General features: G+C 56.2%; 1 protein-coding gene across 1 annotated transcript in view; it reads left to right on the top strand.

The window, feature by feature from the left end:
• The window catches only part of XXYLT1 (xyloside xylosyltransferase 1), a 37,590-nt gene extending 27,125 nt beyond the window's left edge, over nucleotides 1-10,465 (top strand). The window contains exon 4 of the mRNA XM_075031663.1: nucleotides 9,307-10,465. Coding sequence (XP_074887764.1) covers nucleotides 9,307-9,703 — 397 coding nt within the window. The 3' untranslated portion in view covers nucleotides 9,704-10,465. The remainder of the gene's footprint in view (nucleotides 1-9,306) is intronic.
• The last annotated feature ends 2,655 nt before the right edge of the window (nucleotides 10,466-13,120 follow it).

Here is a 13,120-nt window from a genome sequence, read left to right as displayed (position 1 = left end):
GGCTGACAATTGAGTCCTTGTATGGCTGCAAGGCCATTTGCCTTTGCTTCTGCCTAAAACCTAGGGAGAGCTTGAGCAGGACATTATTTTGTGGAAAGGGAAAGCTTTGTTTCTGCCTGTGATCGTGTGGGAGCTGCTCTAGGTGTGCTGTGTGCTCTGTCACACAGGTTTTGTTTGTTTGAGAGCTGGTAAAATAACCCTGGGAAGTCCGTTAATGAGTGGAAGCTGGACCCGGAGGCACGGCACTTGCAGCGCTCGATGTTTGCTGGGAGCTCAGCAGCAGCAGTGCTAAGTCACTTTGTCAGATGTTTGGAAGAGGAACGGAGTTATCCTGGGCTGTGAGCAAGCTAATGCTGAATCCACAGCCAGGCCGGGCTGTCAGCGCATCTGGGCTGAGATGGTACGTCCTGTACCTTCTCTTGGGATTTAAAAAAATCACAAAGTACTGCTGACAGCTGCGAGCCAGGAGGAGCAGCTGGATTCCCTGGGTATCAGCCGAGGCAGTGGTGGTGGTTATAAGATATAGCAGTGCAGGTGGGCTGTTGCCTGGGATGGAGCTTTCTGGAATTGGAGATAACCATCTCCAGCAGGCAGGTCCTCCTGCCTGAGTTTGCCTGGTTTTGTGGGCTCCTCATGCAGGCAGCTTGCCCTGATTTGGAGACTTTGCTCTTTTCCAAGTGCTTTTGCCCTGGGGGAGCAGGGAGCTGCCTGCCACGACGGGCTCTGTGTTTCCCAAGCCCCTCAGTCAGCGAAGGCAGGAGAATTTGCCTTGCCTGTGCCCTGCCAGGCGTGGTGATGCTAATGCTGCCTGCCCACAGTCCTGCAAGCCGGACCCTGTGCACTTTGGATTTTAAAGAATTTCAAGGCTTTGACTTGATTTGTAGCAAGTGCTGCTGCATGATGCACAGCGGGAATGGTTCTAGGAATTCTTTGGCAATGGCTGCCAAGAAGCAGCCAAAATTACAGAACAAGCAGAACCTGTAAGGAACTGGCAACAGAATTGATTTCAGGAATTCAGCATTACTTTCTCATAAAAAAAAAAATTATCCAGGAAGGTAAAGGGTTTTGTTGCTCACATCTGTACCCATCATTAATATGTAGGACCCGTTGCACTGATTCCCATTACCAAGCAAACTTGAAATGTCATTTAAAAGCAATGAATAAATTGGACAAGACCTGACAACCACAACTGTGCATCGATTAGCACAAACACTATTAATAATATTAATACTATTAACTGTCCCTTTTGAGATATTGGACATTGCAGACATGATTTTTTCCAACAACCAAAACACTTGTGTGTGTTTGGGTAAGGCAGTCAGGACTCTCCAAGCATGGGTTCAAGTGTTGCCTCCAAGGACTTTGCTGTCCTGCAGAGAGCACATGTGGATGGTGGTCCTCATTTGCAAGGGCTGCCTGAGAAGTTTGCTATGACTTTGCTATGGGTAATTTTTTGTTGGCCATAGCACACAACTCCAGGGTGTGTCGGGTGAGCATGTATCAGTTACCATACCTGCACTTGTCTTCAACTCCTGAACTTCTCAATTTCAGCTCCTGAACATCTCGATTTCGGTGCCTAGAGGTAGGCGTTACACTGGTGGCATCTTGGCGTTGCTGGAGTACCTGGCTGCACTGGTAGGTCACCAGCCCCTGCACGCTAAACATCGTGAGCAGGTGGTTAGATCCAGCTGGGTATTTGCACAACTGCTGTCATCTTCAGTGGTTACTTTTTTGTCTTGGGAGAGCAGGAACTGAAGAAAGAGCAGGTCCGTGCTGGGCAATGACACTTTTGGGGAGGTCACAGCTTGGTTTGGGGCTGCTAAGCAACATGCTGTTCATGGGCAGTGGCAAGGCTCCAGCTGGCCTGTGTGGTGCAGGTGTTCCTGACTCCTTGCACCCCAGTGAAGGTTTTGCAGTGTGGTGAGGAGGGGAGTCTGGGCTGTAGATGCTAGCAGAGGTCTCAAACCAGCCCAGCATGGCTCTTGAGCCTGCTCTGGAAAGCAGCTGCCGGGGCTGAGCATGCAGAGATGGGCCAGGAGGAGCGGATGGGGCCACTGGCAGCTGGAGGGCAGCTGGTGCCGCTCGGCCAAGGGCTTCCTCACCAGCGCTTGGTGGAGAAGGAGCTTCCGAGAGCTGAAGCCCTTTGACGGAGGAACAAACAAACAAACAGCAGGAAATCGAGAGGTTTTGCTGCATAGCTGGGATGCTTTCTGGAGTGATGCGGTGCTGGGGCCTCACGAGGAAGCTCCCGGCAATCCTCTGGAGGGGTTCCCGCAGTGCCCTCCCTCTGAAGCTCAGTGGCGATTCCCTACGTGCCAGGACTCCCCCATGACAGCACAGTATCCCACGGCTGGGACTCCCAAACAGGGATGAGGGGATGGAAGCCTTTTATTTCTCCTCCCCGCAGCAGCAGGTGAGCGTCTGTGGAGGAAGGGCATCTCCCCTGTTCGTGAGAGCCCCGTTGGCAGGCAAGGGTGGCCTGGGGCAGGCTGCCTGTGCCTCCGAGGCAGGCAGGAGAGCACTGCCCGAGCAGAGTCCATGCACAGTTGTTAACAGAAATCTACCGTTTTGACAATAATTAGGCGCGCGGTGTTTCAGAGTACCCCCGTGAACGGGCTGCCCCCCGTCCTTCCCCAGCGCTGAATGAGCAGATGGTCCGATGCACACAGCCGATCGCGCCGCGCTGCCGCTAGTGCCACGGGCGTTTGATCTGTAGAAGGAAGGAAAGCGATGCGGCCCAGACAGGGATTTATGGTCCCACCTCTATTCGGAGGGTGATTTTAGCACTGGCATGGCGCACAAAAATTTTAGATGAGGGGGACTGGCCTTGAAAATCCACGTCCCAAGGAAAGGTTTTGCTTGCAAGCTGCGTTGGCAAGTTGCTACTAATCATCTATTTAAGTGTGCCCATTTTTTGACTGCTAAGTCCATGCAGGAATGTAATCATTGAGAATCAATTTGCTACTCCAAATACAGGCCTTTTAAAAGTTTGGCATGCAGACTGTGCTTAGAGACCATCACTGTACAGACATAATTTGTGCATTACGTGAGAAGTTTATTAAGGAATTACTGATGTCTTCATTGAAGAGCTCAGTCCATCGGTTCGTCAGCGTTTTCCACAGGAGGGCTGGAGGTCCTGCCAGAACTGGACCCTTGCCCTGAACCCATCAGAGGAGGGTAAGGTGGTCCCGGTGTGCACACCGACAGATCCTGCCCATTGTCCTGGGCTGGGAACTGGGGTTGCTTTGCCCCAGGCTGACGTTTCCCCTGCAGAGCGGGGTTACCGCTGTGTTGGCGATGCCATTGCACACTGCTGGGTGCGTGGTGCTCCCGAGAAGCACGGAGCCAGGATTTCCTGGGTTACACAAACTGCTCAGCCTCAGCTAAGGCGCTCTGGACCAGGCTGGTACTGAACCTGCCGCTCCAGCTCCTTAAGGGGTTTAGCATTTGCACACGGAAAGTAAGCAATTAGCAACAAGGGCCACTTTGTTTGCAAAGCCTCGGTCTACAGCAGGGCTGAGCATCCTGGCGGAGGTCTGGCAGCACCGGAGCGGGAAGGGGGAGCGCGGGTTGGATGCTGCTCGGGGTGCAGCCCTGGGGCGGATGCCTCCCTCTGGCTGCGGCAGAAGCTTGGAAGGGCCCGTCTTCACTGTAGCAATGCCTTTTGGGGTGGGGTGGAGCTGGAGGAAGGGGAGACGGCCTTTTCCTGAGGGCTAATCTCGATCGGTGGTATGGGGCCGGCAGCTGCTTGCCACAGTGAGGTTTAGCCAAGGGGAGGAGAAGGGTACGCGGAGGTTTCCTGGCTGTGCTCTTAATTCTTGCTGTGGATTAGGGGGGAGAGCCACCGTCATCCCCTGGACAGATGATGCTGTCGTCCCCATGCCATCACTCTTCCCTCCCCACCGCGCACACGCTCTGCTCTGGGCTGGACAGAAGCCGCTGTCAGGGGGTCCTCCAGGCTGCTTGTGGGAGCCAGGTTGCTTTTAAGCCTGGTACGGGCTGTCCCCAGAAGCCTTTACAATTATTTACTCCCTCTGTTTGCTCTCTCCCCCTCCATTTCAAACACATCCCCCTGTCCCCATCATTGCTGCATACTTCCCATTGGGGGTCCCATCCCGTCCACCTCCTCAGCCGACTGGCTGGGACCCCGCAGGTACTGGGCACCAGGCAGATGGGCAGCTCGGCCGGGGATGGCGCAGTGGGACCGCAGCCACACGCCGTGACCTCCTGCCCATCCTGGGGGAGCACCGGCAGCGGCACAGAGTGGAGGAGCGCGGTGTGCTTGTGCCTCGTTGCTTATTGCACAGGAACAGTGGCGTTTGCCAGCAGCTGGGGATAACACTGCCAGCCGTCTGTTTTCTGGCTCAGGAACCAAAAAGTGTATTTAGAGGTAGCAGGAGCGTGCACTTGTTTTAGTTGGTGTTTGGGCTGGCAGGGCTGCTGTCAGAGTGGTGCAGAGAGGGACGGCCAGCAGCCCGTGCCTCCTTTCTGCACCAGGAGCCCTGTGCCTGGCTGGATGGGACTCGGGGTCCCCCAGCCCCTGACCCCCATGAGAGAGGCTTGGTGACAAGTGTGTCCTGAAGCTGCTGGCCTGCTGCTGCTGCCCGTCCTGCCCTCCCATGCAGCTGGCCCAAACTCTGCCACCGCTGGCAAGGGGTGGGAGCAAAGCAGTGAGCTCCAGCGAGGAGTTTACTGGTCCAGGGATGTTTATTGCATCCAGAATCTTGCAGACCCCTTATTTTTGTGGGTTTATCCTGTGGTTGTTGGCTTTGCTTCCCCGTTTGGTGAGGGAGAGGCTGTGCAGCCTTCCTCCCTAGGTACTGCACTGCTCAGGTTCATGCAGTGCACACGCATGGTGCACAGGGGTGTTGGGAGAGCCTGCAGCCTTCCAGGAGCATCCTCTGACCACAGCCACCCTGGGGCTGGCCCGGCACCTGGTTTCACTTTGTGTCTTTTTGACCTGGCTCCTCAGTTCCCCAGCTGCGTGGGGGGGATCCTGCAGGCTGTCCGCATTTCTGGAGATGCGACCGCATGGTGAGGATCCACATCCTCATCAGCAAGGCCAGCAGTGGCTGCGCAGCTGGTGTGGCAGGGTTGCAGCCTCTTGAACATCTCAGGTGGGTACAGGCACACGAGTCCAGTCTGCTCCCTGCGGGCCAGTGCTTTGGGCTTGCTGTTGGTCTCCCAGCTGGCAGTACCTCCTCCACCCTGCCTTTTCTGCCAGCAAGGGCACCCTGCTGCTTTACCAGTGGTTTCCAGCTCATCCCATGAGGTTGTCCCGTAAGCCAGAGCTGAAGTAAACGAGTGGAAGTTCATGGGTTTGCACAAAGTCTTCATCCCACCCAGCGTTTGCCCCGTGGTGTACGTGAAAGCGAGGGAAGGACCTGCAAAGTACAGCTGGGAGGTGGAGCGGTCCCCTCTCCCCCTGGCAGCTATCCCCAGCGAGGCATTTTAGAGGGTGCGATGGCAGCTCTGCGAGCTGGGGCTCCTGACCGCCAGCCTGCGAGGCAGGGGAGGTGCGGCCGGAGCGCCCTGTGCTGGGCCAGCAAGGGAAGTCCTGGTGGAAGCGGGTTTTTTTATCTGGGCTGCCTGGGCCCAGCGTTTGAATGCTTGGAAATGCTCTTCTCCAGATGTTTCCTAGCACACGCCGGCTCTGTTTATAAACAGCTCCTCAAAGCAAAGCCCATCAGGGCTGCAGGCGGGCGCTCACAGCAGCGGCCCCGCATGGCTCCCCGCACCTTGCTACGGGGTCGGGGGCCCAGGGTCACCTCTTTTCCCTCCCGGCCAGAGGGGCCGGGATGGTTAACAAAAGCCCGAAATGCCTCCTCTTCCTTTCTCCTCCCCTCCTCCCAGCCAGCAGCTTCCTGCCCCATTGCATCCCAGCAGTGGCCAGCATCTCCGGGCTGCCTTCCTGCCCTGGCTTTCGCTGCCGGAGGGGTAGGGAGGAGGGCACCCCGGAGCTGAGGCTGGTGGCACGCTGCCCTGCCTGAGCTGCCTGTCCCTAGGGAGATTCTGGCTGCTCCAGGAGCTTGGGGCAGGGAGGCGTTTCCATTGCATCCAGTTGGGGTTCGGTTCCTTCATGGTTGTCTCAGTGGGGGGGCTGCACCCCCTGCACCTCCTCCCTGCATCCTGGCAGCACGCTCATCAAGCCCCTTGGATTTTCCCCCCATGTTTTTGCCAAAATTTGAGGTGGATGCCAAGGGGTGGTGTCAGGGAGGACAGAGCGGCGCGTGGCACAGGCTGGGTTTAGCTGTTTAGCTGGTGGCTGTGCTTCCCCAGCCCCATCTCCTCCAAAGAAAATGATGCTTTCATACCCGCCACTCCTTCCACTTCCAGCTGGGTGGAGGTGCCTTTCAACCACGCTCTTCTCTGTCCTGGCCCCTGCAGAAGGACAGCGCCAAAACCCTCCATTAGAAGGACAAAAGCCAAGCAAAATCCAGGCTAAACAGATGCTGCCAGCAGCCCTGCCAGAATACCTTTCCCTCGGTTGGCCCGAGCCCAGCCCTGGAAAGGCTGTGGTGCGGTGCTGCGAGCGGGTTCCCGAGCCGTCGGCGCTGCGGAGCCACCCACAGCTCGTTGCATCCTGGATCTCGCCCCAGCATCGCTCCCCGGGGACAGCCCTGTCCTCCTCCCAGCCCTGCGCCCCTGCGGTCCCCACGCACGGCCGGGAGAGGATGGCCCCGTCACGCCAGCGCCGGGAGGAAGGGCTGAACAATTGCTGCTTTGCCGGTCTGTCTCCTCTCCTCGCAGAAAAAGGCACGTTCCTCCCTTCTCGTTATCAGCCGTCGCCGAGTAATCCGCTGGGGAACGGCGTTGCTGAAAAATTGAGTCATTCGATACAGATCTGCTTTCGCCCCACTGCGGCCTGGTGATGCTGAGGGCTTGGGCACTTGCGTTTTGTCCTGGTTTAGCTGCTTGCAGGGGCTGTAATCTCGTCCCTTAGCTTGGGCAGTGTGTTTTTGGAGGTAAGAACATGGAAGAAGTCAGCTCCGCTGCTGTGGAGCTGGAAAGGTGCCTCCCTCCACGACACTGCTCCCCCTCTCCCTCCTGCCAGCTTCCAGCATAATTTTGGGGGCATGGGGGTGGCTTTCCTGGCACTGCTAGGGAGAAGCAGAGAGAGGAGGAATGCAGAGGTGGGCTTGAGTCAGCCTCTGCTCAGACCCCTGGACCTGAGCACCTTGGGAGACGTGGCTGGGTCATGTCGTTGCAGGTTGAGCTTCCCTCTAACGCTGCGTGGAGAGTGCTTTGCCTGCCTTTTCTCATGAGCATCCACGAGTCATCTCTGTGGTGGCCTGGTGCCTGTCCCCAAGACATAAGTGCTCTTTGCAGAGGCAGAGCCCTTTCATCCCTTCCCTGCCCTTTAGACCAAGCGAGCGCTGCTGCCCGCCGGCTCCGATGAGGCAGCCAGTCCTCCACTCCCCTTCTCCAGGAGGCGTGGAGACGGACGGCTGCTCAAAAACTGAGCGTTTCCTTCCATGGAAAACTGGCACTGGGAAAAACCCTTTCTGTCCTGAATCAGGCGACAGGGAGTGGTGTAAAGACCCTTAATGAAATGAGAAATATCAGAGGTTTGAATCTAAAGCATCTAAATGGAAAGTTGTAAGGAAGCGATGCTGTGTGGTGGTTGTGGTTCTCCAGATCAGGAAATAAAAAAGGTGCTCGCAGTTGACATCATTAACAGGTCCACATTTTCTGCTGGGATAATTCTGCTGGTGGCTGTTGAATCCTGGCTCTCGCCTTGGCCAGTCTCACAGTGCTGTGCTGGGGATCCAGAGGACAGGCCAGAAGGATGGATTTAATAGTCTGATCTCTGTGCAAGCTTTAGGATTCCCTGAACAAGTGCCTGTTGGAGCTCAACATAGCTTCTTACAAGAAAAATTCCAATCTAGACATTTGCAGTGTGGGAGTACCCACCGTGACTCTGGAGCTCTCCCAGGGGCTAATGTCTATGCATCTTCTTACATCTGAATTAGCACAGCTTCAGCTTCCAAGCAGGGGACCACTTTAAACCCTTGGGTGTTAAACCCACACCATCTACCAAAAAATTCTTGTTTCCCGGAGATGCATGGAGACTTTGGTCAGTGTCTGACAGATTCAGAGAGGAACCACCAGCAGGCTTGGCTTATTTTTTTTAACAGTGTTTCTCCTTGACATCTTCACAGTGAGGTGCAAAAACTGCTGTAGCTTTACCTTAAGTGTTAGGGCTGGAAGGAGAGCACAGTGCTGGTACCCCATGGCTGTCAGGCGATGGAGTGGGGGCTGCGGGTCCCTGCTGCCCTCCTCTGAACCACAGCTCTCAGCTGCCTGGCTTTGCAGCAGAGGATGCTGCTGGGGGGCAGAAGATTTTCAGTCTGAATGGGAGCAATTTTCTGGGACAGATTCAACCCCAGCTTCTTGGGTAATAGCATGGGATGAATTCAATTCCTGCAGGTGGGAGCAACCAGTGTGTGTATGGTGGGGTGTGCTCACTGCCCCGGGGCTGAGGAAGGAGCCAAAGACATTTTTGGCCTGCTTGTTTAGGTAGTCTAAATTTTTCCCATTTAAATCACCCTCTGGAGTTAGTTTTGTGTATTGCTAGACTTGCACCGCTCTCTTCTCCTTGGCAGCTGGAAATTAGCTGGTGAAGATTGCGTCTGCCAGAGCTGCTACAGCTGAGCCTTCCTAGGCTGCAAATGCTGAAGGCACTGCTTGTTTAGCTAATGAGATGTTGCCATTGGATTTCTTTCTTTATTTTTATTTTGAAGAAATATTTCTGTCACTCAGATTTATTCCAAGCCTTCTTTTTGCACAATCTCAAACCGGGGCCCATCTTTGATCCAGAGCTTCCCCATAATCAAGTAATAATAATAATGATGCTACGAGCTCTGCTGCTGAGATCGCGTTAACTGCAGGACATTTTCCTGGTGCGTACCAGCCGTAGGGGCACTTCTGGTGGTTCGCCCTAGGCACTGGGGATGTGGTTTTGTCTCCCCACACAGCCGTGTGAGCAGTCATGCGATCCTGTGTCCAGCTGGATCACCAGAGCGATGGCTGGTAGAAACAAAAGAGGCTTTAGGAAAGAGCAAGAAGAGTGGTTTGAGGTCTGGCCAATATCCTCTGCAGGGGGATGGAGAGAGACGCAGCCCAAGAAGCACTGGGCTGCTCTGGGAGGCTGGGTGCTTCCAGCTGCCAGAAGACAAGCACTGCGAGATCCCTTGGGTGGGTGGTAGATCCTGTGCTGTCATCCAGACCTGCCCAGACTTGAGGTGGCTGCTCTTCAGGCTGCGCTCCCTGACTCCCCTGTTCCTGTTTTTCCTCTCTTTGCAGGCACACGTTCTGGCAGTATCGCCGCGAGAACCCCCAAACCAAAGTGGGGGACCCCCCTCCCGATGGGCTGCCCGGCTTCAACAGTGGCGTCCTGCTCCTGAACCTGGAAGCCATGAGGCAGTCCAAGCTCTACAACCAGCTGCTGGAGCCCACCGTGGTGCAGAAGCTGACAGAGAAGTACCACTTCAAGGGCCACCTCGGGGACCAGGATTTCTTCACCATGGTGGGGATGGAGCACCCGGAGCTCTTCCACGTGCTTGACTGCACGTGGAACCGGCAGCTTTGCACGTGGTGGAGGGACCATGGATACAGCGACGTGTTCGACCAGTACTTCCAGTGCGAGGGTGAGGTCAAAATTTACCACGGGAACTGCAACACCCCGATCCCTGAAGACTAGGGCACCCACCGCCCCCGGGAGCAGCTCTGGCTGCAGCAAGCCCTGCAGAGCCGTAGTGGCTGCACCAGCAGTCCCTCAGGAAGGGTGGCCAGCCCTGATCCTTTGCATCCCAGGCGGATCCCTAGGGATCCCAAGGGCGTTCAGTATCCCATTGCCTGTAGCCTCACCCCTCCAGGAGGAAGTGCAGTGCGGTAGTTGGAGCGGGACATCCACGGTCACCGTGCCTGGGCTCAGCTCCTGGCTCTGCTTGGGGCAAGTCCGTGGTACCTGTCTGTGCCACAGCCACTGGGACATGGGGACAGCCAAGGGGCCATCAGGTAACCGCTGCTTTTGCACATGGCAGGGTGCTGCTCCCTGGGTGCTGTGCAGCCTTGCCTTCTCTCATGATCGGCAGGAGTCCACAGCCGGGCAGTTGGGTTTCATTTTGGCACTCCTTGGTGGCCCATTTCTGCATCTCACGCAGAGCATCCGTCTGGTCCCTCTGGAGAGCAGATGCCGTCCTCAGGTCATCTTCCTTTTGAAGCATTCCAGAAAGGTGAGAGGGTTTTAAAGACTGAAAAGCTGCTTTAAATTGGGTTACTTACAAACAAAAATTGAATGCTAGATGTGCTTTAAAGCCTTCTGTTGGTTCTTCTTAGCAATAAAAGTTTTACTGCCCTATCTTGTCTTAGAAGTGTTCGGTGAGCGTGTACCAATAGGTTCGTTTTTCTAGCTTTGCCTTTAACCTTTTGTACGAGAATAAAGCTGCAGATCTGAAACACACTCGGCTGTTTTTCTGCGGCACAACTGAAGTCCTGTGCAATAGGAGGTTTCATGCTCTTCTTATCATGATTAAAAGGTAGTTGATGTATATCTGTTGGGCAGTTGAATGTGGTGCCCCACATAGCTTATCACTGTGATTATCCCACGTCTGTCCCGAGCAAGCGATCCAAATAAACAGGCCAGTGCACAAACTGGATTTTAAAAAAAGATCATCATCACCATAGCTGGGCTTGGTTTGGAAGGAGCGGGGAACTGCCTGTGCTGTGAATGAGTGGCCTTCAGACATGAGCACTCTGCTCCCTAAAAAATCCTGACTCGCCTGGCCTGGCTGGCAGGTGCAAGCTCCTGCGCAGGTCTCTGTCAGAAGAGGTGCACAAGCGCATTAACCCACTTTCAGCCTGCTTTTTTTACACCGAGCCAGCGTGTGCCTGTCTGTGCAGCTGTGTGACGTGCATGTGCAAGAGAGAGGGATGGGGACCTAATTATGACTTAACCTAATAACAGCACATGCAGTGTGTGGCAGGAGTTTCCTGGGCTCCTTGCCCTGTGTCCATGAATGAACGTTGATCTTTGCCGAGGGAGAGGCTCTCCTCCCTCTAACTGATGCAAAGGGAACAGCAGGCTGCAATGCAGGCTGCAGCCCTAACCCTACCCTCTTTAATTTGCTGAACCGATCCATTTCCAAATAGCATAAAAGCTCGACTTTAAGTATTTTCACATCCCCAGGGAAGGAACAGCGAAGAGGTGATTAAAGGTGAGTGAAAGAAGCAGTAGCCTACTGTGTTAGACTCACATTTTCACCCAAAACCAAGGTGATGAGGCCTCACTGTGCAACCAGCCAGGGAGCTGGAGGCTGCAGTGGGGCAGGATTCGGGGCGGGCAGCGCGCCGTGATGATGCACCCTAAGGATGAGGAGGGTTTGCAACGGCTCAGACGGCCAGAGCTACTGCCGTGCCCGGAGAGCACATCCCCTCGTAGGGACTCCAGAGGGAGACTTTGCTCGGTGGGTGCCCGCTCCTATTTGCCATCCACCTCGCCCCTGCCCTGGCATTGCCACACGGCTTTCCAGGGCTTGCTGGGAAAAACAGAGAGACGGCAGGGCTTCCTGGTGCGCTGTCACGGTCCCGTGGTTGGCATCGGCGCCTCCTCACCACCGTGGCATGTCCCGAGGCCCCTGCGATTGCCCCGAGGAGCTCCTGGGGCTGCCCCACGTGCACAGCCCCTGCCGTGCCCAGGATGCTGCTGCGAGGACTCAGCCGGGATCACCAGTCAGGGTACGCCGGTGGCACCAGTGACACGCACCGGGCCTTGCGTGCCAGGGCAGGACCTTGCCATCGGCTTGGAAATGGCCCTGCTGGAAATACAGGCCAGGCGGCTCGTGTCACCGGCCCTGGGGGCTCACGTCACCTGCCCTGGGGAGCGGTGGGGCAATGAGCAAACGTGGGGTTTTCCCGGGGCTGAGCAGCTCTGGGGTGGCTCTGGGTGTCGGCGCTGGCCCGAAAGCACCGTGATGGGTTTGGGATGGCATTGCCACAGGGTGACACCGAGGCTGGTGGCTTTGGGAGCCGGGGCTGCGTGGGGCTGGGCGCTCCCCTGCTCCGCAGCCGCCCCTGGAGCCGGGCCAGGCGCTGGGCACCCTCCGCCTGTGGCCAGGGGATGTTCTCCGCAGGGTTGGGACCACCTTTCCCTCTCTGCGGGGTCCTGAGGGCTGTGAGGGGCGTACACCTTCATGTGGCCACCCTGGCCCTAGGCTGAAACCTTTTGCTTAGGTATTTTCCAAAAAAAAAAAAAATTCCATTCTTTTTTTTTGTTCGAAATGGCAGTTCACTGGGAAACTCACTGCATTTTTTCAGCTGGGAAAAATGTAGTAAGTGAAACATTTAATTCAACTTGGGGTGGTTTTCCCCAGGCACCACAGACGGGCCAGTGGCGCAGCTCCCGCAAATCAGTGCCTGCCCCATCCCGACCCAGACGGTCCCCAGGGCCGTGACTAAGCACCGCAGGCAGCGCAGACCCGCACAGTGCTATATATAGACCCTGCACGCAGCCGGGGCCGTGCTGCCTGTGTAATTATCTCCCCTTCATGCCCTGCTGATTGCAGGCACTAACGAGCTCAGCTGCAGAAGCTGCTGTGGTAGCCTGGGGTCGGCTCAGCCTTTTGGAAGGGTGCTGCCACTGGGTCCACTTTGGGGCAGAAGCAGAGCTTGCTGTGCTTGGCCAGGATGGCAGCATCCCTGCGGGCACCGCCTGCCCGGGGAGCCTTCACCCCCCGCAGCCAGTCCCTGCGCTGGGCCATCGGCTGGGCCATCCCATGCCTTTCCTTCGGTGGTAATTCCTGGTAGAATGGGGACTTTCCATCCCCATCCCTCCTCGCCCTCTGACACCCTCCTGCTGCACAGCCCAGCCTCGGGCAGATGCTGCTCCAGGCTCACGAGGCCAAACCTGAGCATCCCCTCCTGGTCCCCAGGTCAGACCCGAGCATCCCCTCCTGGTCCCCAGGTCAGACCTGAGCATCCCCTCCTGGTCCCCAGGTCAGACCCGAGCATCCCCTCCTGGTCCCCAGGTCAGACCTGAGCATCCCCTCCTGGTCCCTGTGACGCTGCCCTGGGACCACTGCAACCAGCACTAGCAACTGCCAGCACAAGCATGGTCAAA

Source organism: Buteo buteo, chromosome 7 (genome assembly GCF_964188355.1).
Source record: "Buteo buteo chromosome 7, bButBut1.hap1.1, whole genome shotgun sequence".
NCBI lineage: Eukaryota > Metazoa > Chordata > Aves > Accipitriformes > Accipitridae > Buteo > Buteo buteo.
The sequence above is the reverse complement of the archived record's forward strand: the minus strand, read 5'-3'. Positions and strand labels throughout refer to the sequence as shown.